This window comes from Chiloscyllium plagiosum, unplaced genomic scaffold (genome assembly GCF_037043375.1).
Source record: "Chiloscyllium plagiosum isolate Xiang-an unplaced genomic scaffold, Cpla_swu_hap1 HiC_scaffold_24, whole genome shotgun sequence".
Taxonomy (NCBI): Eukaryota; Metazoa; Chordata; class Chondrichthyes; order Orectolobiformes; family Hemiscylliidae; genus Chiloscyllium; species Chiloscyllium plagiosum.
In genome coordinates, this window is record NW_028270162.1 from 18661724 (window position 1) to 18686019 (window position 24296).

A 24296-nucleotide genomic window follows, 5' to 3' on the forward strand; every position below is an offset into this window, starting at 1 on the left:
CTCAGTGAACATCATATTGTTGTTTAGGAGATGGTCATGATGGACATTCTAACTTGCACTTCTCAAATACTGCATCTCCCATAGATGGGAAATGCTGGTTAAGTATGTGTTTGTCCACATGTATTTTTCAAAGCTTGACAAGGATTTTGATGGGTAGCAGCAACTTGAACCTTCATACCACTTACCACAAATTGTGATGTATACTGGGGAAACAGATATTGCAATGTTGAGATGATTGAAGACCTGTTCAAAGAGATAGGTACTATGGAGTCTGTAGGAGTGGAGAGAACTAGAAATATAAGGTAGTGTATAAAAAAGTATTCTAAGCACAAAGACCTAATCATCGGATGAGCCAGAGAGAAACTGCACAGTTTTTCTAGAATTAGAATTGCAAACCTGCTGCCTAAAATAGATTGCAAGGTTAGAATTAATTAAAATCATGAGGCTTTTGAAAATGTTTGTATAAAGACTTTAAACCAGCAAAGGGTGAAGAAAGATCAAGTCTTTGTGTGAACAAAGATGCAGGCCTTGCAATTTGGGTTTATTTGCCAATGCACAGTGTCAGCTGTCAAGAATCAAATGGGAATAATTAGGCCTTCAATTTCTGAAGATGTATGAGACTAGCAGAGGTGTTGCTACTTCTGTTTTAAATGACTAAACATGGACAGTAATAACCCCATGGCTGATTTTCTTTTGTAATCATAATACGGTTATGAGTTTGTGCACAGTTGAAACAAGATATCTTTCTCAATTATTTTATAAATAAGTGCATGTGTCACATGCAACAAGTTACGAAAGATATTTTTGATTATGGACAGTAAATATATCTATTAATGTATTAGAATTACCTTTATTGTCACGTGAAAAGTTTACAAAGTCACTACTTACAGTATTAGGTACAAAGGTACCAAGGCAAAAAAAAATTCGGAATAAATTAGAAAAATAAAGAAAGCAATGTTCCCAGAGAGTTATAAACAGATTTTATAATTTGTGAAGTCTTGAAAATCTAATCATGTTTCCCATTGTTCCCTGCAGTTTGTTTATTCGTTCAGGGAATGTGGACTTTGCTGATTGAGCCAGCATTTATTATCCACCCCTCCTTGCCCTTGAGAAGTTAGTGGTGAGCTGCTGTCTTGAGTCACAGCAGTCCATTTGGAGTAGGTACATTAATGTTTTTGTTTGGAAGAGAGTTCCAGGATTTTGACCCAGTGACACTAAAGGAATGTTGATACATTTCTAAGTGGAGGTCAGTTGGCTGGACAGCTGGTTTGTGATGCAGAGTGATGCCAACAGCACAGTTTCAATTCTTGCACAGGTTGAGGTTGCCATGATGGTCCCACCTTCTCAAGCTTGCCTCTTACGTGAGGCATGGTCATCTTCAGTTTAAACAGTCATTTCTGTCTTAATTGTCCTCTGGGATGATGGTGATTTTACTGTATTTACATGTCAGGTTGGGGAATGACTTGGTGAAGAACTTGCAGCTGGTGATGTCCTCATTCATGCATTATTGAAAGAACTTTGGTGAATTTATGTTTTGCATCTTGAACATGGTACACACTGCTGCTACTGAGTATTGGACATGAAGGGAGTGAAATGAATGTGTTGCTTGTCAAATGGATTTGTGTGCATATGTATAAAAGTCATTGAAGGTGGCAGGACAGGTTGAGAACATGGCCAATAAAGTATACAGTATCCTAATCCTTAATAATAGAGCATAGTGTACAAGAGAAGGAAGGTCGTGAACACACTGTTCTGAAGAAGGGTCACTGGACCCGAAACATTAACTCTGCTTTCCCTCCACAGATGTTGCCAGACCTGCTGAGTTTTTCTAGATTTTTCTGTTTTTGTTTCTGATTTCCAGCAACTGCAGTTCTTCCTTGCTTAGAAGTTATTTTGAACTTATACAAGTTTGGCCTCAGCTGGACTGTTGTGTATTGTTCTGAGATCTGCACTATAGGAAAGATGTGAAGACATTAGCAAGGGTATTCCAGGGATGAGGAACTTCTGTTATGAAAGTAAGTTGGAGCAGTTGACACTGATTTCCTTGGAGAAGAGAAGGCTAAGAGACTTTCAAAATGGTTAGGGTTATCAACAAAGTTGTTAGAAACTGTGCCCACTCATAAAAACTCGGATGCTGCCTGACCTGCTGTGCTTTTCCAGCACCACTCTAACCTAGAGTCTGGTTTCCAGCATCTGCAGCCCTTGTTTTTACTGCTCATAAAAAGGTCAAAACAAGCTGGCACAGATTTAAAGTAATTGGCAAAAGAAGCAAATGTAACATGAGGAAAAGGAAGAATGTTTGAGGCAGTTATAGGAGAGTGTGGAGGAATGTTATTTAATGATTTCTTCAGTTAGAGAGCTGGTGCAAAGACATAATGGACCAAATGGCCTCATTTTGTGGTATAACAATTCTGAGAGTACAACAGCAGCAAGTAAATAAATTTTTAAGGCTAGATGTAGAAATCATATCAGTGAAGATTAAATTGAAGGACTTTACCATCACTGATTGCTTAGGTTTCCTTCAATGTTTGCAGGTTATTGAGTCATGCCGTGAGGGAATTAGCAAGCCAAATCCTGAGATCTACAAACGCTGTTTAGAACGTCTGAAAGTCCAGCCTACAGAATCAATTTATCTTGATGACTTTGGACGAAATCTGAAACCAGCAGCTCAGCTCGGAATGATTACAATTAAGGTAAAGCTGTTACAGTTGTCAGGCACAGAAAAGTAATTTGGAGGGCTATAGCACATAATGCATCATGATCGGAGAAACAGGTACAATGTAAAGGCCTCACGAGTACTCGAGAAATAATTAATGTATAATTATCATAAATAATTAATGTTCTACAGCTTGTCCTTCAGGATCAAAATGTTTTCATCTTCTGGGGTGTGATAATCTCTCTCAGATGTCTGATACCTTGACCATCTGATCATTCTTTACATGTGAACCTGGTGTGAACAAGATGTGAATCTCAACAGTTCTGGTCTGATATGCATACTTGCATACTTTCTAAGTTACCGCTTGGCAAGGGAGGTAGTGGCCTAGTTATATTATCACTGCACTGTTAATCCAGGGACAGCTAATGTTCTGGGGACTCCGATTCAAATCCTGCCATGGTGAATGGATTCAATAAAAATCTGGAATTGAGAGAAACCATTGTTAATTGTCAGAAAAACTAAAGTGGGCGGCATGGTGGCTCAGTGGTTAGCTCTGCTGCCTCACAGCGCCAGGGACCAGGGTTTGATTCCAGCCTCGGGCAGCTCTCTGTGTGAAGTTTGCACATTCTCCCCGTGTCTGCGTGGATTTCCTCCAGGTGCTCTGGTTTCCTACCACAGTCCAAAGATGTGCTGGTCGGGTGAATTGGCCATGCTAAATTGCCCATAGTGTTAGGTCCATTAGTCAGGGGTAAATGTAGGGTAGGGGAATGGGTCTGGGTGGGTTACAGCTTCGGAGGGTTGGGTGTGGACTTGTTGGGCCGAAAAGCCTGTTTCCATACTATGGGGTATCTAATCTAATCTAATCTAATACCCTTTAGGAAAGTAAACTGCCATCCATACTTGGTCTGATCTACATGTGACTGCAAACTCACAACAATGTGGTTGACTCTTAACTGCTCTGAGGAATTAGAGATGGGCAACAAATGCTGGCCTTATTCCATTAATTAAAACAAATTGGAACAAAAGTCATGTCTAGATTTTAGCATTTTAGAATTAAGGGGCAGAAGACAAGAACTTCTCTAGCTAGAGACTTTTTTCGTATGAATGATGCACTTGATGGTTCTTTTTCTTTGAAGACAGTGAAGAAACTGTCATTTCAATTGTGTGAAGGTTTAGTTTGTACTGCTTCATGGAAAAAAGGAACTAGCTGAAAGCAATGTGGCAAAGGTGTCTCATTTTAATTTCTAGGTTGGAGACATAACTACAGCCATTCAGAAATTGGAGTCATTGCTGAGGTTCCCGTTGCATGGTTATGTACATGGTACGCAAACTGTTCATAAGCACATGGACATTCCTACAGACTGTCTGAAGGAGTACCTCCAGACCACTTTGGGGCTAAGTTCAGCAGGTAGGTGCTTGACTGTCCCACACCATGCTGTGACCCACATTCTACACTAAAAGTACAAGGGGAGTCAATGGCATGGTGATATTATTGCTGGACTGTTAATCCTGAGACCCAGATAATGTTCTGGGGACCCTGGTTTGAACCCTGCCACGGCAGATGGTGGAATTTGCATTCAATAAATATCTGGAATTAATAACCTAATGACTACTGTAAATCCATTGCCAATTGTCAGAAAAACACATCTGGTACACTGTTGTCCTTTAGGGAAGGAAACCTGCCATCCTCACATGGTCTGGCCTACATGTGATTCTGGACACACACCAATGTGGTGAAAGTGAGTATTGCAGATGCTGAAGATTAGAGTCAAGAATGTCGTGCTGGAAAAGCACAGCAGGTCAGGCAGCATCTGAGGAGCAGGAAATTCCTGATGAAGGGCTTTTGCTGAAATGTCGGTTTTCCTGCTCCTCGGATGCTGCCTGACCTGATGTGCTTTTCCAGCACCACACTTTTGACACACCAATGTGGTTGATTCTCAACTGCCCTCTGGGCAATTAGGGATGGGCAATAAGTGGTGCCTAGCCAGTGACACCCTCAACCCTTGAATGAATTTTGAAAAAATTGTGACGCACCTTCATTACAGTGAGATATTATTAGATTGGTTTCTGAGTGATCCCACTTCAGAGACTTTGATACCTGATCAGAATTAAACTAGTGTCACACTATGAATTTATATGAACCGATACACAGTGTACTGAATTACCAGTACAAGAGCAAGCTGGAACATGGGTCAACAGGTCACTCGCATAAATGTTTTCCTTCTTGAATTTCAGTTATTGAACCAGAGGAATTTGAGATCCAATACAAACTTTGCAGCTCCATACATTTTGTGCAATAGTTACTGTAGAGAGAAGAGTTTTAGAAATGTCATCTCCTAGAGTTTCATTGTCTCAGTAGGGAAATGTATGGTTTTTTAAAATATATATTCATGGTTGTGCCATGTCATGTGTTGTATTGAGTTATGGTACAGTTGTCCAGTGCCTTTAACATCAATTTACTTTAACTCTAATAGGAAATTCCATTTCACGTTAGAAACAGAGGATGGCTTTTTGCAGTACTAAATTGTATCCTGCAGCAATTTAATTCTATTTCCTCAGAGAGTAACAGCAATTAGCTGACCAGTTTTGACTAAACTTTAGCAATGACTGATTGGTTGGATGCTCTATTCTGAAGCATTCTGTGTTTCCAGATGAGGAAAGTTGTATGGATATACTTGGGCAATTTTAAAGAAATGAACATGGGTCCCTTTATTTAAATTTTAATTGACATGAATTTTTGAAAAGTGTTACGGTTCTTCTCATATCTGAGATTCAATGTGTCTAATCTATTTAATATAATCTCCTAGAGATCATAGCATTACCTGCTTGAGAAGATGTATTGTTGGTTGTTCACACAGGAGGTGTGCACAAGATTGTAGCTGTCTTGCTTGCTTTTTTCAGGATAACCAAATTTACACTTGTAAGACTTTGGCCAGAGAGAATTAGCATCTTTTACCATACTTTAGAAAGTAAGATAGTTAACAGTCTATAATGCCACTTATATGGACATTGTCTTTTTATATTTGTGTTTTTAAAAACTGTGGACTGAAATGAAAAAGAACTGTTTTTAAAAATCATTTTGTGAAAGAGTGGCTGCAGTTTTGAAAGCAAGTAACTGATACTCATCATAGGCATTGTAAACAATTGTTTGAACAAGCATTGAAGTGTGGAAATGTAGACAATCTGGAGCCACGGGTGTGTACTGATGCAGCTCTTGTTGACATCAAGAAGCTGATCGATCTCTAAACTAATGGCAGTTATCAGTGACAGAAATCTTTTGCTTACAAGCAACTGTGTAAAGTTAAAATTCACACGACGCTAGTTTATAGTCCAACAGGTTTAATTGGAAGCAGTAGCTTTCAGAGTGCTGCTCCTTCATCAGGTGTGTGTGGACAACCCAATCCGACACTGGCATCTCCAAATCAAACAACTGTGTGATTTACTCTTGGGTAGCTGAGCAGCTTGGAGCTGGAAACTAGTTTCAGAGACACAGAGAGGAGAGAAAATATTTATGCAGATCTTCACCCAACCGAGAAGCTGCCTATTTCCTACAGTCAAAAACTCAGTTTATTCCTGAAGTAAAGCAGTTACTTTTCTTGCAGTAGTTGCTGTAAGCTGTGACTTTTGAATAATGCTAAATGTATCTTACAAAAGACTCCAGGCAAGATATCTGAACAAGGTGTCTGGCCAATTGAAGGAAGATTACCTCAACATCAGAACTGGGAAACAAACACCATTGAACTGACTCCTGTACTATCAATTTCCCTATTTCTTTCTACTTGTGTGTGTGTAAATGAGAGAGAAAATTTATAATTAGGTTGGAGTTTTAGTTAGTAGTGTTATATGCCAGTGGTTCATACCCATTCATCTGCAGCTAAACTCAAATTACTTGTAGTAAGTAATAATTCTTGTTCAGTAGAGAAATGCAGTTTGTGGTTTCTGTCAACCTTAGCCTGACAGTAAGGCATCTTAGGAAACTGTCATATTTTAAAAGAAACTTTAGCATTCCTGGTATATTTTCGGGAACAATGAGGCTTAATTTACCCAGTTGGGTTGTTGTAACACCATTGTATTGATGAAGTTTGGGTAATATGCTACGTCTGGTTTCAGAGCCGTTGACTCTCCGGCAGTTTAGTCATGGCCAATCCAACCCAACCTATCACATTCGGAGTGGCAATCGACAGCTGGTGCTAAGAAAGAAACCACCTGGAAAACTTCTGCAATCAGCGCATGCAGTGGAAAGAGAATACAGGTAGTTTGTGCATAAAATGGAGGAAGTCTCTGCATCTTACAAAACTAATTCCTCTTCACTCAATCGGTTGCTTAGATTGTTCGGTTCTTAAGCTGCTGTCAAGTGCCACAATTTCTAGGACACTGGGCCAGCCACTTAATCAAAGTAATGTTTTCAGCTCATTGCTCCTTAATGCCTGGTACTGATCAGGAAGATCTCGAGTTTAATTCCCAACTATGTCAGTTCAGTTACTTTCAACCGTGTTGTCAATATAAGCTTCAGCCTGCCTGGAACCTAGGAAGGGAAATTTAGACATGATTCCCCAATCTTGATTCCCTGCTCTGTAAAAATGTGACCATTGGATGAACTCGTGGTTAGTCATATTTGTGAAGCTCCACACAGTCAAATATCTGGCCAACACTGATATCTAACTTCTATTTGTAATATTGTAATTTATGCCTGTGAAAAATGGTATCTTTATGGGATGAGAAGAGTAAATTAGAAAAACAAAACTGGGGAAGTTGTAGAGAGTGTGCAGTTAATTATGCTCGATTATACTTGATTTTTTTTTTCAGTGAAATTGTTGCCTACTATGTTTTGGGAGACTAAGTTACATTTTTATTTGTTGGTCCATTCAGAGTGATGAAAGCTCTTGGATCCATGGGAGTTCCTGTTCCCAAGGTACTTGCCATCTGTGAGGACCCCAGGTAAAAAATGATACTCCATAGCTGCAATGTATAAGCTATTTGTGTGAGTGAATAGTATAATGAAAATCAACAATTGGAAAGGAAAAGAAAGGGACTGTGGACAAACTGATGACCATGGAAGCTGGGTGATTTAAACTTCAAAATGTTGTCATTTACCTCTGGAATCTGGTACGGTCAAAGTCTCTACTTTTCTACATTGTGTGGGAGTTAAAGCTTCGAAATAACATAACTTGCAATTATATTACACCTTTATCAGGGAAGTAATAAATCAGACTAAATGTGACACAGTTAAAATAGATGTGAATACCTAATATATCATTTAGTACTGAATCATTATTTTCAATGAGCTGCTGAAAAGATAGCTGATGTGGTTAGTGGGAGCATTCACTCTTTAGGTGCTGCTGAAGCACATTCTTGAGTGACAGTAAAAGGAGTTGCTCACCTTGTTTAGTATCTGAGATGGACATCAGAAGAAAATAAATGTCCCCTCTTGGAAGGAGAGAATAAATATAAAATAGATTTAAAGGGAGTACTTTTCCTTGCCATCAGCATTGTCTACGTAGGTGATGTCATTTGTTTTGATACACTCCATTATCTGCAATGGGGCAGATATCCAGACAGTGAAGGATAGAACTGGGATCAAAGCTTTACATACATTATAACAGGATCTCCCAAAGAATGGGTCATGACCACCAATGGGTTCGCAAACCATCTCTAGGGTCACAATCTCCAAAGCAGCAATAGCTGCCATGCAGCTCCCCCGAGTGCTAAGAACTGTGAGGCCAATTTAAATCCTTGCATGTTTTTACTGAGGTGGAGCCTAACTGGCTGATCTTTGATACCTGATTCCTGATCTCAAAAATCCAGTAGAAAGGTAGGTTTTTTTTTGCTTGTGCTCCTAATTCATATACTTAGACTATAAGACCATAAAAATTAGGAACAGGAGTTGGCCATTCAGTCCATCAGAGAGAAAGTGAGGGCTGCAGAAGAAGGGCGTATGCCCGAAACGTCGATTCTCCTGTTCCTTGGATGCTGCCTGACCTGCTGCGCTTTTCCAGCAACACATTTTCAGCATTCAGTCCATCAAACTTGCTCTGCCATTCAATAGGATAGTGGCTGATCTGACATTTCTCATATCCAGTTTATTGCCCTTTCCTCTTAACCCTTCATTCTTTCACTGATCAAGAATCTATCTATCTCAGCCTTAAATATACAGAAGGATTCTGCCCCACAGCTCTCTGTGGCAAAGAGTTCGAAAGACTCTCGACGCTCTGAGAGAAGAAATTCCTCCTCTTCTCAGTTTTAAGTTGGTGCCCCTTAATTCTAACACAGTGCCTTTTCATGCAACACTCTCCCATGACGGGAAAGATCCTCTCAGTGTTTACCCTGCCAAGCCACTGAAAAAACGTACATGTTTCAGTGAGATCACCTTGCATTCTTCGAAATTCGAATCAATAGAGTCCCAACCCTTTGCTCATAAGACAATCTCGCTATATCAGGGTCACTTTTCTGAACTGCCTCCAATCTTTTTTCAAAAACATGGGGCCAACACTGCTCTCAGTATTCCTGATGCAGTCTCACCAGCATCTTGTACAGCTGCAGCAAGACTTCCCTACTTTCATACTCCAGACCACTTGAAATAAGTATCAATGTTCCTGACTACCTGCTACACCTGTGTGCTAGTTTTTTTGTATTTCATGCACAACTGGCTCCAAATCTCTTGATTGCAGCTTTCTACAGTTTTCCTGTATTTAAATAATACTTTGTTCTTTTGTTCTCCCTTCCAAAAATGAACAACTTCACATTTTCCCATATTATACTCCATTTTCCAACTTGCTGCCTCCATGACCTATCAATATCTCTCTGTAAATATTTGTATTCTTCTTGCAACTTGTTTTTCCAACTATATAGTGTCATCTGCAAATTTGGCTCAGTACATTCGCTTTCTTTCTTGAAGTCATTTTCATGAACAGTGCCCCCTTTTGGTCGTAAGATCAAAAGATTCAACAGCATTTTGTTTAAGCAATAACTTGTTTAAATATCATACTACAGGCATTTCTGGGATAATGCGTGTTTTGGCCACGCAATTTGACTATAACATCACTGAAGAATTAGGGGACGATATTTTGGAGAATGTTTACCTCTTCTCAATAGCGCAATTCCACCAGAGATTGGTTAGCATTCTGAGCATGCACTGGTGTTCCTGTCAATCTGCACATACATTGTTGTCCACGCATGCATGATGTCAGTGTTGGTCTTCATGCTGTTCAGTGCATGTGTCATGTCAGTGCCAAAGTCTTTGTGCCATTCTGCACATGCACGATGTGAGCTCGGTCTTCATGCCGTTCTCCGCATGCGTTGATGTCAGCTGCCGATAGAGCAGCTTTCTGTGTGATACTGTACATAAAGCAGCTTTCTTACATTTTTAAAATGTACTGTTAAATTTACTTTTGTTTCCTTGATAAATATGATTTCAACTGTCATTCAGGTTGTGTTATACTTTTGCTTTAGACTTTTGGGTCTTTTTTGAGTGATTGTGTGTGATTTTTTTTGTTGGTCTGCCCCAACCCCACTTTTTAAATAGGCCTCACAGTTTCAGTGATTTTCCATTAGGTGAGGTTTTGCTGGAACACCACAGCATTGTAGCAGAACTACCTGTATTCTGGCATCCAAGCTTGCTGGCCAAGTTTTATGTTAAAATTCGAGTATTCGGTGATAGCTTTGCCTTCACTAACAGAGATGGTATTCATAGTAATCTTCCTTCTTTTCCAGTGTTCTTGGGACTTCCTTCTACCTGATGGAATACTGCCAGGGGAGAATATTTAAGGACCCAACATTACCAGGACTATCGGCTCATCAGCGAACAGAAATTTACAGTGCCATGAACCATGTTCTTTGCCGGATTCATCAGGTTGATGTCCATGCTGCTGGATTAGAGGATTATGGAAAACATGGTAAGGACTATCTACAGATTTGAATCAGTTATTCTCATTTTATCCTATTTGCAAGAGGACTAGTTCATTTTGTCACTACTGCCTCCATGTTGACATGACTCATTATCATTCTTATTAAGTCTATCTTAGATTGAGCATTAAACAGCTCATTTTGTTTTCTTCTAGCCAACAGCACCAAAGCAATTGTAAAAATCCAAAAGCTGCGATCAGCTAATTCAGCACAGACCAGGAATAAACCCAGGAAGCTTCTGATCTTTTTGCCTTTGTAGCAAAGTGAGCAGTGCATTCATTTAAAAAACCATTGTAGGAAATCTAGTGTATAAACAATATGACAGTTAAGAAAAATGTGCAAGTTCAAATCTGCACAAGTCAGCAAAATAATTGTTTGCTTAATCCTTTGCTTCTTCCAAGAGTTTGATCAACTTCTTTTCATTTTGTGCAGCTTTCTTAGTATTATACTTACCTAGTAACAATACTTATCTTTAGGCAACTACATTGAGCGCCAGGTTCACACGTGGACTAAACAGTATCGAGCAAGTGAGACTCATAATATTCCAGCAATGGAACAGATCATAAAATGGCTTCCAGAAAACCTCCCAACACATGAAAAGACCACTATTGTGCATGGGGACTTCAGGTATATAATGTAACTACTTAAATGCTTGATAATAGTTTCAACAAACAATGTTTAGGGGTAGATTTGGAGGTAGCATTTGAGAATGATCTTTAAGATGAGAATTTGAATTTTATTGGATTGTAAAGATTTGATTTAAACTGTGGGCCATTGTGCATCTCCACAAACTTGTCACCATTGTTCCTATAAACCATTCTCCGCATTTAAGAATCTGATTTGTAGTGAGTATTATGCATCAGTTTTATAAAACAAAATTAATTTAAGGCACTTTTTTTCTCTTTTCTTCTCTCACTCTTCTGCTTCCCACTTTCTCTTCCTTTCTCTATTTTCATTCTTTATTCCAATTTCTGACACTTTCATACTCTCTCTATCTCCTCAAACTTTTAGATTGGACAATCTGGTTTTTCATCCTGACAAGCCTGAGGTGCTGGCGATTTTGGACTGGGAACTGTCCACCTTGGGTGATCCCATATCTGATGTAGCACTTAGCTGTTTGGCACACTACCTTCCACCAGATTTTCCCATCTTGAAAGGTAATGTGAGTAGCGCTGCTTACGTACACTGGTGCCATGGTGTTTCTTTCACATAAACTGTTTGCATTTATGTTGCACCTTTCCCACAGTGTAATTACTGTTTCATAGGAAAACAAAGCAACCAATTTGCACAAAACAAAGTTCACAAATAACAATGAGACAAATCACCAAATGGTTGATTTTTGGACAAGAGCAAAATACGGTACTGCAGATACTGGAAATTTGAGCAAAAAGCAAAAAATGCTGGAAATACATAGCCAACTATGGAAAGAGAAACAGAAATAATGTTTCAAGTCATAGAGTCATACAGCATGAAAACAGAAGTCTGTTTTAAATTTTCAATATCTGCTGTAGTTTTGATTCTGTCTATGCCTAAATGAGGTGTGAGTGACAGAATTTAAAATTCCTGATGAAGGGTTTCTGCCTGAAACGTCGATTCTCCTGCTCCTCAGATGCTGCCTGACCTGCTGTGCTTTTCCAGCACCACACACTTGACTCTAATCTCCAGCATCTGCAGTCCTCACTTGCTCCCAGGATTTTAAATAGGTAACATGCAAAAGTAACTAAATGAAATAAGAGAGAAGGAAGCCCAGCACTAAAGGGTTAGTCTAGGTTACATGCTTTAGAACATAAAAAAAGGAGCAGATTAAAGACCCATGGCCCCTTAAGTCTGCCCCACTATTCAAAAAGATCTGATCTGCCTGAGGCCTTCTCTTTCGTGCCCACTCATCAAAGCTTTCAATTCCTTGATATTTCAAAAATCCATGTACCTCCTCTTTATATACTTTTAGTAATAAATCTCTGAAATTAAACTTGAAGCATGACGTTCAGTCCTTTTTTTCAGTCTTCTGATTTTAAACATGGAATTGTATTTTATTTCTTCTAAGGACCTAATTGTTAAATGCAGTGCCCGGTGTGATTCTCACTAAGTTGCCTTCACACTGAGTTCCCTCTAAACTGCACGGCTGCAGAAGTCACTGCTGCACATAGGACTTGAAGGCCCGCACAGCCATTAAGAAGATTAGAGGGATCGCTGGACACAAACACCAGGGATATTTCAAAATTTGACTTGTTCCAGTATCTGGTGATCAGTTGGAGATTTTTGCTGACAGTCTCGAGCTGGTTCAGCTTGGCCACCCTCCGCTTATACATTCAGTAGGAATTCTGCATGTCCTAAAGGGCTGATCACCATCAATGCAGGATGCCAAGTGACATGGTCAAGCTAATTGATCATCTTTAACAAATGGTGGATTAAACTGGAGGCTGTTCTGAGTGTTGTCTTACTTTAATGTTGGACATAAAATCCTTCCAGTGTATGCCTTGAATTTCTTGAATTCAAATTAATTTGGTTTCAGATTAATTTGATTTCTGTTCTTGGCAGGTGTTCAAGTCTTAGGTTTCATGTCTTTTCTGCTGAAATATCTTCCTTTCTTCTTTAAGTGTGATCACTGACCTATGCTTCCTTCAAAAACTTCTGTGTCCTAGTATCTCTTCTCCTCCTCCTTTTATTGCCACCTTTCATTGCTCTCACTAGTTTTCAATGACAACTGAAGGAAGTGAATGTTAGGGCCACTAATAATTACCTCTATGGATAGGAGCCATTTCTAACTTTGAATTGAAGAATAAATCATGTGGATTAATCTGAGCTGTTCTGACACTGATTCTGATTATCATGTTATAATTATCATCTGTTAGTGCTTGTGTAACTGTACATGGGAACAGAAGTAGCCATTCAGCCCCTCAAGTCTGATCCACCATTTAATGAGATCACGGCTTTGCCCTACAGCCCTTAATACCTTTGCTTAACAAAAATGTACCTATCCCAGATTTAAAATTACCAACTGATCTAGCATCAACTGAAATTTGTGGAAGAGAGTTCCAAACCTCTACCACCCTTTTGTGTGTACTGTTTCCTAACATCTCTCCTAAATGCTCTGGCTCTAATTCTCAGAGTTTGTCCCCTACTTCTAGAATCTCCAACCAATGGAAAGGGTTTATCCTTATCTATCCTGGCCTTTCTTGTTAATATAGAATCATAGAAATATACAGTACGGAAACAGACCCTTTGGTCCAACTTGTCTATGCCGACCAGATATCCCAACCCAATCTAGTCCCACCTGCTCATAACCCTCCAAATCCTTCCTATTCGTATACCCATCCACATGCCTTTTAAAAGTTGCAGTTGTAGTCGCCTCCACAACTTCCTCTGGCAGCTCATTCCATACACGTAACACCCTCTGCACGAAAACGTTGCCCCTTAGGTCCTTTTGTATCATTCCCCTCTCACCCTAAACCTATGCCCTCCAGTTCTGGACTCCCCCACCCCAAGAAAAAGACTTTCTCTATTTGTCCTATCCATGCCCCTCATGTTTTTATACGCCTCTATAAGGCCACACCTCAGCCTTCAATGCTCCAGGGAAAACAGCACTAACCTATTCAACCTTTCCTTTAGTTCAAATCCTCCAACCCTGGCAACATCCTTGTAAATCTTTTCTGAACCGTTTCAAGTTTCACAACATCTTTCCAATAGGAAGGAGACCAGAATAGCATGCAATATTCCAACAGTGGCCTAATCAATGTCCTGTACAGCCGCAACATGACCTCCCAACTCCTGTACTCAATACTCTGACCAATAAAGGAAAGAATATCAAACGTCTTCTTCACTATCCTATCTACCTGCGACTCCACTTTCAAGAAGCTATGAACCTGCACTCCAAGGTCTCTTTGTTCAGCAACACTCCCTAGGACTTTACCATTAAGTGTATAAGTCCTGCTAAGATTTGCTTTCCCAAAATGCAGGACCTTGCATTTATCTGAATTAAACTCCATCTGCCACTTCTCAACCCATTGGCCCACCTGGTCAAGATCCTGTTGTAATCTGAGGTAACCCCTCTTCGCTCTCCATTACACCTCCAATTTTGGTGTCATCTGCAAACTTAATAACTATACATCTTATACTCACATCCAAATCATTTACATAAATGATGAAAAATAGTGGACCCAGCACCAATCGTTGTGGCACTCCACTGGTCACAGGCCTCCAGTCTGAAAAACAACTCTCCACCACCACCATCTGTCTTCTAACTTTGAGCCAGTTCTGTATCCAAATGGCTACTTCTCCCTGTACTCCATGAGATCTAACCTTGCTATCAAGTCTCCCATGGGGAACCTTGTCGAAAGGCACACTGAAGTCCATATAGGTCACATCTACCACACTTCCCTCATCAGTCCTCTTTGTTACTTCAAAAAACTCAATCAAGTTTGTGAGACATGATTTCTCAGGCATAAAGCCATGTTGACTATCCCTAATCAGTCCTTGCCTTTCCAAATACACATACATCCTGCCCCTTAGGATTCCCTCCAACAACTTGCCCACCACCGACGTCAGGCTCACTGGTCTATAGTTCCCTGGCTTGGTCTTACCACCTTTCTTAAATAGTGGCACCATGTTAGCCAACCTCCAGGCTTCTGGCATCTCACCTGTGACAATCAATGAGTCAAATATCTCAGTAAGAGGCCCAGCAATAACTTCCCTAGCTTCCCACAGAGTTCTAGGGTACCCCTGATCAGGTCGTAGAGTCATAGAGATGTACAGCATGGAAGCAGACCCTTCGGTCAAACCGACCAGATATCAGAACCCAATCTAGTCCCACCTGCCAGCACCCGGCCCATATCCCTCCAAACTCTTCCTATTCATATACTCATCCAAATGCCTCTTAAATGTTGCAATTGTACCAGCCTCCACCACTTCCTCTGGCAGCTCATTCCATACACGTACCACCCTATGTGTGAAAAAGTTGCCCCGTAGGTCTCTTATATATTTCCCCTCTCTCCCTAAACCTATGCCCTCTAGTTCTGGACTCCCCAACCCACCCCAGGGAAAAGGCTTAGCTGCGTTTTTATAGAGTTGAGGTCAGATAGTAATTAGTTAGGAAAAAGGGGACTCAGATTTGTTATTTGTTTCTGTTGAGTGTTCACTGTTAAGAGTTAGGAAAGTTAATTGTTTTTTTTCTTTAAACAGTGGAAATTAGGAGTTCTCTTTCACTCACTCACACTTTTAGGAGATTGCGAGGCGAGCTTTTCCAGGTATTTGGTTTTAATTAGCGGAGGGTTTCGAGATCTGTGTCATAACACTCAGCTTCTGGCACAACAGCTAACAGATTATTTTCTTATCAATTGCAATATCAATTTATACATGTCTTTTCCTTCTACTGTAGGGTTGAATAATTGTGATTTGACAGAGCTTGGAATCCCATCTGATCTGGAATATCTTACTATGTATTGCGATAAGATGGGTATAAATCCTGTCAAAAACTGGAATTTTTATATGGCATTTTCCTTTTTCCGAGTCGCAGCCATACTCCAAGGAGTCTATAAGCGGTCACTTCAAGGTGAGAATCTTTCAAGTGTTTTCTATTACTGATGAATGGAGGAATAATACATTATACAATGATCAAAGGGAGTTGATGGCTATGCTGAGCTGGCACGAAAGAGGAATTGATGCCTACAACAGATCAGCCATGATCTTGTTGAATGGACAGCAGGTTTGAGGGGCCAAATGGTTTACTCCTGCTATTTTTATGTTCTTATGAAATATCATCTCCAAAAGATAAAGGAACTACATGTCAAACTAAGCTATACAGATTAGTACCAAGCCATATTAACCACAAAAGTTACGGATTATTTGTCTCCAGCTGTGACTTCAGATGACAGTGGGAAAGAACAGCAAGGATTCTTGTACTCCTGAGCACTATCTAAGAACACTGGCTAGAAATTGCACATACTTATGAAAAAGACACACTGGTCCCCCAAATTGTGATTGGAGCATAAGGGTTGTAAGAGTTCATGTCTGGGACTGTATGATAATGAGGATAAAAAGAAAACATATGGTTGACTTGGAGAACATTAGAGCATTTATGGACACCACTGCAAGGTGCAGCAACCAACATGCAGAAGTGCAGTTTGAAAAATGTGATTTCTGTGTTAAGCGCTGTTAGAGCTTACAATGATGGCAAGCAAAAAGAATAAAAAAACTTTTTTTCTTTTGATTGTGAGATTGGCTATTTTGACAGTGAAATATGCAAGATATTCCAGCCAGTAGGAATTGCGTATTTCTGTGTGTTCTTTGCTGTTGCATCTGTGTTGTGAGTACATCTGCACATTGACCAGATCAGCCATTTTTAATGTTGCTGCCCTACCTCCTGAATTGGGAACACACTTTGGGAGAAGAATGATCATGGTGTGTGGTGTGATACACGTTAGTTATGTCATTGATAAATAAAAAAACTAGTTGTTTGAACATACCAATGAGTCAGTCATCTCTCCAGAGCTAAAGTAACATACAATCTGATGGCAGTTGTGATGGATCCCAAAGTACCAGAAGTGTAACTTTAAAGAAGATTAAAAATCAGACCTGAAAAAGAGATGCCAAAACTGCAGAACTCGCTAGCAGACAATTGAAGAACCCCAATGTTCCTCCAAGGATGAAGTGGAGACACTCAGAATCTGAAAATCAACTTGGAAAGGCATTCAAGGCGGTCAGAAAAATTTGGTGGTTTAAGAAGAAAATGTCAATCTACAAATCTCAGACTTTGAGTCAAAGTAACAAGCAAAGATCGTAGATCAGGTGACCAAACCTACATAAACTAGGCAAGCAGCACTGGGAACAGTCAGACCCCTAGTAAGGGTAGCTTATAATAAAAACTCTGCAGTCCTGATCTGAGGTTGCTCCACCACACATGGTGACAGCAAGGTAGCACAGAAAATCAAAATCAAAAAAATGGCTGAAAATACTCACCACCTTGTAGGAAGGTAGTAAAGAAATTATTGAAATAAATTAACTAATCTGCAGCTTTTAAAAGGTTGAAGAAATTAATGCCTAGTATACCTGATTGATTCTCCAGGATAGCTCTGCAGTGGGAATCGGTAGAAGACTGAGCATTATGGAAAAACTTCCAATACTGGAAGAGAAATGTAAAACTTCAAGTAATCTACCCGCAACCTCCGAAAAACCATGGATTTTAAAAAATGTGTTCATGTGATGTGGGCATCTCTTGCTTGGCTGGTATTTATTAGAGTCAAAAAGTGTGGCACTGGAAAAGTACAGCAGGTCAGGCGGCATCCAATGAGCACTAGAATCGGACATAAGCCCTTCTTTGGGAATGTTGGGGGAAAACTGAGAGATGCAGTGCCGAGTTGGAGGATTGGATTTGGGATGAGGTGGGGGAGATGAGGTAAGTGGTGAAGTCAACATTGATGCCGTGTGGTTGGAGAGTCCCAAGGCGGAAGATGAGGCGTTCTTCCTCCAGAGGTTGGGTGGCTTGGATTTGGCAGTGGAGGAGGCCCAGGACCTGAATGTCCTTGGCGAAGTGGAAGGGGGAGTTGAAGTGGTCGGCCACAGGTCGGCGGTGTTGTTTGGTGCATGTGTCCCAGAGATGTTCCCTGAACGTTCCATGACTTGGCGTCCTGTCTCCCCAGTATACAGGAGACCACATCGAGAGCAACAGAGACAGTAGATGAGGTGTTTAGATGTGCAGGAAAATCTCTGCTGCATGGCATAGAGTTATATGGAAGGATACTTTGGGGCCTTGGATGGAGGTGAAGGGTTAGATGTGGGCACAGGTTTTACATCTATTGTGACAGTTGAGAGTGTGTTGCTGGAAAAGCACAGCAGGTCAGGCAGCATCTGAGGAACAGGAGAATCAACGTTTCGGGCATAAGGAAGGGCTTATGCCTGAAATGTTGGTTCTTCTTTCCTCGGATGCTGCCTGACTTGCTGTGCTTTTCCAGCGCCACACTTATCGACTCTGATCTGCAGCCCTCACTTTCTCCATCTGTTGTGGCAGCAAGGGAAGGTGCCAGGAGTAGAGGATGGGTTGGTGGGTGGGCATGGAGCTAACGAGGTAGTCATGGAGGGAATGGTCTCTGCAGAATACCGATAGGGTGGGGTGGGAAATATATCTCTGGTGGTGAGGTCTGATAGTAGATAGCAGAAATGGCAGAGGATGATGCCCAGTATAGCACCAACCACATGACATCAATGTCGACTTCAGCAGTTTCCTCATCTCCCCTCCCCACCTCATCCCGGATCCAACCCTCCAACTCAGTACTGTCCTACCTGTCCATCTTCCTTCCCATCTATCCGTTCTGACCTATTACCATCACTCCCTGCCTGTAACTACCTTTCACCTTCCCAGCATCCTTATCCCCACCCTCACCCTCCTATTTATCTCTCAGCTCTCCCTGCTCCCAAACATTCCTGATGAAGGGCTTAGCCTGAAGTATAGATTCTCCTGCTCCTCGGATGCTGCCTGACCTGCTGTACTTCTCCAGCGCCACACGTTTCAACTCTGATTTCCAGCATCTGCAGTCCTCACTTTCTCCTAGTATTTATTACCCATCCCTAATTGCCCTTGAGAAGGTGATGGTGACCTGCAGTTTTGAACTGCTGCAGTCCATGGGATTTAGAAAGACCCACAGTGCTGTTAGGAAAGAAATTTTAAGATTTGATGCAGTGATAGTGAAAGAGCGATGATATAATTCCCCATTAGAATTGGAGGGAAACTGCAGGTGGTTTCCCATGCATCTGCTGCTTTTGTCCTTCTAGGCAGTAGAGTTTATAAGTTTGGAAGGTGTTGCAGAAGGAGCTGACGTGAATTTACACTATCTGAGAGATTTAACCACATGAAAGGTGGCCAAATCAAACTCAAAACTGGACTCTTGGGAAACAAAATATTCTTATGATACAAAATTGCTTCAGGATTGGCCAGTGGCTCTGTTTCACTGGAACAGTAGCAGGCAATGTTTTTGCAAGACAAAGCATCGGTGAGACATGAGATACATTTGAGGTCTTAAGTTCTTGACAACAATTTCAGATTGAAGAACAATAAGGTTCTTGAAAGGGTCAAATTCAAAACGGGCCCAGAAACCAGCTGAATCAGTGAGTACTTTCATTAATGCCCTTACAGACTGGTTAATGGATGAAAGTGTGGAGACCTAAAAGCAGAATTAATGACACTGCATTGCAGTCAGTAATGTTGATCAATACCAAGCAAATTTATTGCAATCTAAGGAAAATCTAATCTTAGAAAAAAAGCTGGTCAGACAAGCAGGTCTGGTGAAGAAAACCTTTATTCAGGAACCCTCCAATGACAATATAGTTCCTTAAGAGCACGACTGTAAATGAAGCATCAGAAAAGAAGCCATCATTAGGAGAGAAAATGCAAGATGTTATAAAATTCTGCCAGTGGTGCCAAAAAGACCCAGAGGCATGAGCAGTGTCCTACAATCATAGAATGCTTTCTCTGCAGGAAAATTAACCATCTTGAGAAGATGTGTTGAAGTAAAACCTCTACCTTTATAGTTCCAAAGAAAACCTTTTCACAGGTAAAAGGCAATTCGTGAAGTTGAAGAATCGCTGCTAGATGAGGATAAAAATGTTTCCTGGTGAGCTCAATGACCCCATTCTGTAATATTTCAAGGAACATACTACCAATGTCAAGCTGGATGCTAAAGTGAGTGTAACAGTTTCATCAGACGACAAACTGTAGTTATCAGTGCATTGCCTGCAGCCCATAAAAACTCAGTTACACAATCCAGAAGGGATCGAATTACAAATCAAGAGAAAAGTACAGGCAGTACATAAGTACAAGGAAAAGTAGATATTGCAAACAATGTATAATATGCAGAATCATGAATCCTCTCATTTAAATAAAAAAGCTTGAAAAGATATCAATCTTATCAGGAAAGTGAAGCATGCCTTCAAAGAGGGTTTTCTGAAATTATTTACTGGTCTGGGGAGACTAAAAGCCGAATATAACTTTAGTTCATAAAAAAATGCAAAATCTAAATATACCACACATAATAATGGGACAAGTTCAGCACAGCTGGAAGAGATGACCATGATAGGAATTGTTGCATTGTTTCAGCCTTGTCTTTTGCAGTGTTGTGCTGGGCTTCCTCATCATTGAGGATGGGGATGTTTGGAGAGCCTTGTTTAATTGCTGCCAACCATTTACAACTGGATGTGGCAAGTCTGCAGAGCTTAGATCTGATCCATTGATTGTGAAATTGCTTAGTCCTGTCTATTATTTGGTGCTTGCACTGTTTGGCATGTAAATAATCTCATATTGGAGGTTCATATCTCATTTTTAGGTATGCCAGATGCCACTCCTGTCATGACCACCTTCATGCTTTATTCAATCAGGGTCAATCCCTGATTTTATGGTACTGGGAGAAGGGAGGATGTGCCAGGCCATGAGGTTGCAGGTTTTGTTTGAGCACTGCTGATGGCCCACAGCACCTCATTGGTGTCCAGTCTTGAGTTGCTGGATCTGTATTAAGTCTATCCCATGCAGTACCACACAGAACAATGGAGGGTATCCTCAACATTAAGAAAGGACTTCACCCCTGCAAGGACTGTGCAGCAGTCATTTCTGTTGATACCATCAGGAACAGATACATCTGTGTCAAGCAGATTGGTGAGGATGAAATCAAGTATGTTTTTCTTTCTTGTTGGTTCTGTTATTACCTGTTGCAGAACCAGTCTAGCTGTAATGTCCTTTAATACCTGATCAGCTCAGTCAGTTAATGGTGCGACTGAACCACAGTGATGGACAATGAATTTCCCACCCAGCATATATCCTGCACTTTTGCTTAATTCAGTGCTCCTTCCAAGTGATATTTACCATGGAAGGGTACTGATATATCAGCTGAGGAGGAGACTCGTTGAGGAGACAATGTTAAGGACACTTACCATTTAATTATATAGCACTATGTTGCCACCTCTACTGGGTCTGTCTTGCAAGTTGGACTTGCCATACCCAAGTATAGTGACGTATTATCTGGGACTTTATAAGTTATGATTCTGTAAGTATGACCATGTCAGGCTGTTGCTTGATTATTCTCTAAGATAGCTCTCCCAGTTTTAGTTCTAAATCCCAGATGTTGGTAAGAAGGACTTTGCAGGGGCAACAGGGCTGTGTTGGCCATTATTGTTTCCAGAATCTACAATAAATGTCAGCTGCCAGATCCCAGTCCTTTCCTCCACCATATCTAAGTAAAATTGGAACCATATTTTCCTCTCAAGGTATCTATCACTAGCACAGATCGTGTGGCACTTGTAAGCTTACTGACAGTATTCCCAGTGCTCCATTTAGATCATTGATATAAATTGTTAATGAACTGTTAAAGGCTAATGCACAACCTTTATAAGATTCCACCTGTAACCAGTTTCCACTATTAATGAAAAGTGTTTCCAATCCAGCCTAGATCTGCTTTCCAATAACACATTATCTATTAGAATCTAATGTAAATATTGAAATTGTACATTTGAATTTTCAGCATTTACAATGTCCTCTTGGCTATCTCTCAGCAATCTAGTAGCCCCCTAGAAGAGTTCATCCAGTTTTTACAATATGACCTTTTCCACCAACTATATTGCATGTTTGTAATAATCCCTTCTCTGTAAAGAGAATCTCAAATGATCCTTTCTCTTAACCTTCCTACAACTGAAGCCGAGTGAATGAGCCTAAATTTCCTGGCTGTGACATTTTGCCCTTTCAAGATATCAATAAATGAATATTGTTTAGAGAAGGCAATATAAAAGAACACTTTCTATTCTTGCTCACATATATAAAGAAGAAAGGTGTTTTCACAACATTCTAATGCATTTTATAATTACCTTTAAAGTTATACATTGTTGTTTTGTGACAAACATAGTGATCATTTTGCACATAGCAAGTCATTAGAACAATGCTTTGCTTTAATATTTCAGCTGAGATATGGCATCAACAATGTAAAAGTTACTATTTATTGCAGCACTGAACCATAAGCTTAGACTCTATGTTCTAGTCCGAGAGGTTGAGCTTGGAATCTCTAATTCAATTGAGAGGGTTAACATTGAATCAAGCTAATATTGTGTTGGTGGTTGTCTACCTTCATGTAATGAACATGATCTTCTCTTTCTGAATGTCTTCAGCACAGTTTCTCAATATAATAAAATGCTTAATAAATGTTCTGTCAATATATTACTAGCCCTTGTATATTTATTCTATTAAAAGCTTGTCCAATAGTGAAATATTTAATCAACTCTATGATATCCAAATTAGAATCTTTATCATCATTGCACACATCCTGAGATGTGCACATTTCCATAATCTCATCTTTCTTTTTGCAATGTTCTGTTTAGGTCAGGCAAGTTCAACTAAAGCTGAAACAGCTGGAAAACTTGTAGAGAGCACAGCTGAGTTGTCCTGGATGTTTGCTATAAGAGAAGGATTCAGAAAATTCAAATCAATCCCTACTAGAAATCCAAACCCTCCAGTGAGAAAGTATTCTACATGGAACAGACAGAGATCATCAGCAACAAATTTCTTATCTACTCTTTCACTTAATAACCATTCCAAGCATTTGGTATCAGTCCCTAAAGGACATTTAATTATCTCACCTGAAGGGCTATCTCCTCGGGTCCAAGAGTTGTACCACCAGCTGACTATGTTCATGGATGAACACATCTATCCTCTGGAACGGGAACTAACGGACCACCAGAGGGATGAAAATCGATGGACTCCAAATCCTAAAATGGAGAAACTGAAAGTATGTTTAACTGCTGTAAAGGATATTCAGAATCTCTACATTCTGAAATAATATAGACCAGGTCAAACCTCTAGAAATAATTTTTAACAAAAATGTTAGGGAGCAATTGCTCTGTACCTGGGTTAAAGTAGAAAAGAGAGAATTGGAGAGATTTTCTTTCACAAAACATGATATCATAATGTGATATATTTTATAGACTGAATTAAAGGAAAAAATAATGGTTTTATAAGACTTTCTCCAATTTGGAGCAATTTTGGAAAATAAATTCTTAAGAAAATAATAAATGTTTAATTACCTTTTCCATTTTCATATACAGTCGGAGAATGCTCCATTCAATACAATAGGGAAATCTTTCACTGAATACACTAGTGAAATATTCTGCAGTTTGAAAACTAGGTTGATCTTCAGTACCAAACTCAGATGATGCTTGTCGGAGCTGTTCACTTACCATAGATGTTATAGAGTGGCTCATAGCTGTGCAGAAATTCTAAAAGAATTAGGGAGATAAAAAATATGTAATACAGAATTCTCTTGTAACAACAAGGTTCTTCATAAAAGGGAAGAGATCATGAACATCAAGATAGACAAAGTATGAATGTGGAAACAGAATAATTTTTAAAAGGTGTGTAATCTGTTACTATTGGATGAGTTAGATTCTAGAATGAAATCTGGCCCAATGGACTTTTTTTTTCCAATTTAATGTGGCAGTCTTTTACTGAAACATCAACACAAAACTAAAGTTTGGTGTGCAAAAGAAAGATTGGAAAATAAAACAAATTGATCTATCTATATACAATACAAATTAAAAGATTTCAAGCACTCAACAAAACAAAATCCCATCTACTCCCAACTTCATTACTTTACAGTTAATCAAAATGGAGAGATATTTTCCTTCTCCATCACAATTGTAGATTGATTTAACTGCTTCTTTCCACCTCTGGTCCTGTGAGCTGCAAAGCATTTTTCTTTGACTCTCACAACTTGAG

General features: G+C 39.9%; 1 protein-coding gene across 3 annotated transcripts in view; it reads left to right on the plus strand.

Annotated features, from left to right (window-relative positions):
- Positions 1-24296, plus strand: part of LOC122562583 (acyl-CoA dehydrogenase family member 10-like) — a 63083-nt gene that overhangs the window by 19473 nt on the left and 19314 nt on the right. For all 3 annotated transcript variants that reach the window (XM_043715543.2, XM_043715545.2, XM_087999952.1), the window contains exons 5-13: positions 2535-2693; positions 3905-4064; positions 6767-6908; positions 7526-7594; positions 10367-10548; positions 11035-11185; positions 11570-11715; positions 15933-16106; positions 22904-23310. In XM_043715543.2, coding sequence (XP_043571478.2) covers positions 2535-2693; positions 3905-4064; positions 6767-6908; positions 7526-7594; positions 10367-10548; positions 11035-11185; positions 11570-11715; positions 15933-16106; positions 22904-23310 — 1590 coding nt within the window. The remainder of the gene's footprint in view (positions 1-2534; positions 2694-3904; positions 4065-6766; positions 6909-7525; positions 7595-10366; positions 10549-11034; positions 11186-11569; positions 11716-15932; positions 16107-22903; positions 23311-24296) is intronic.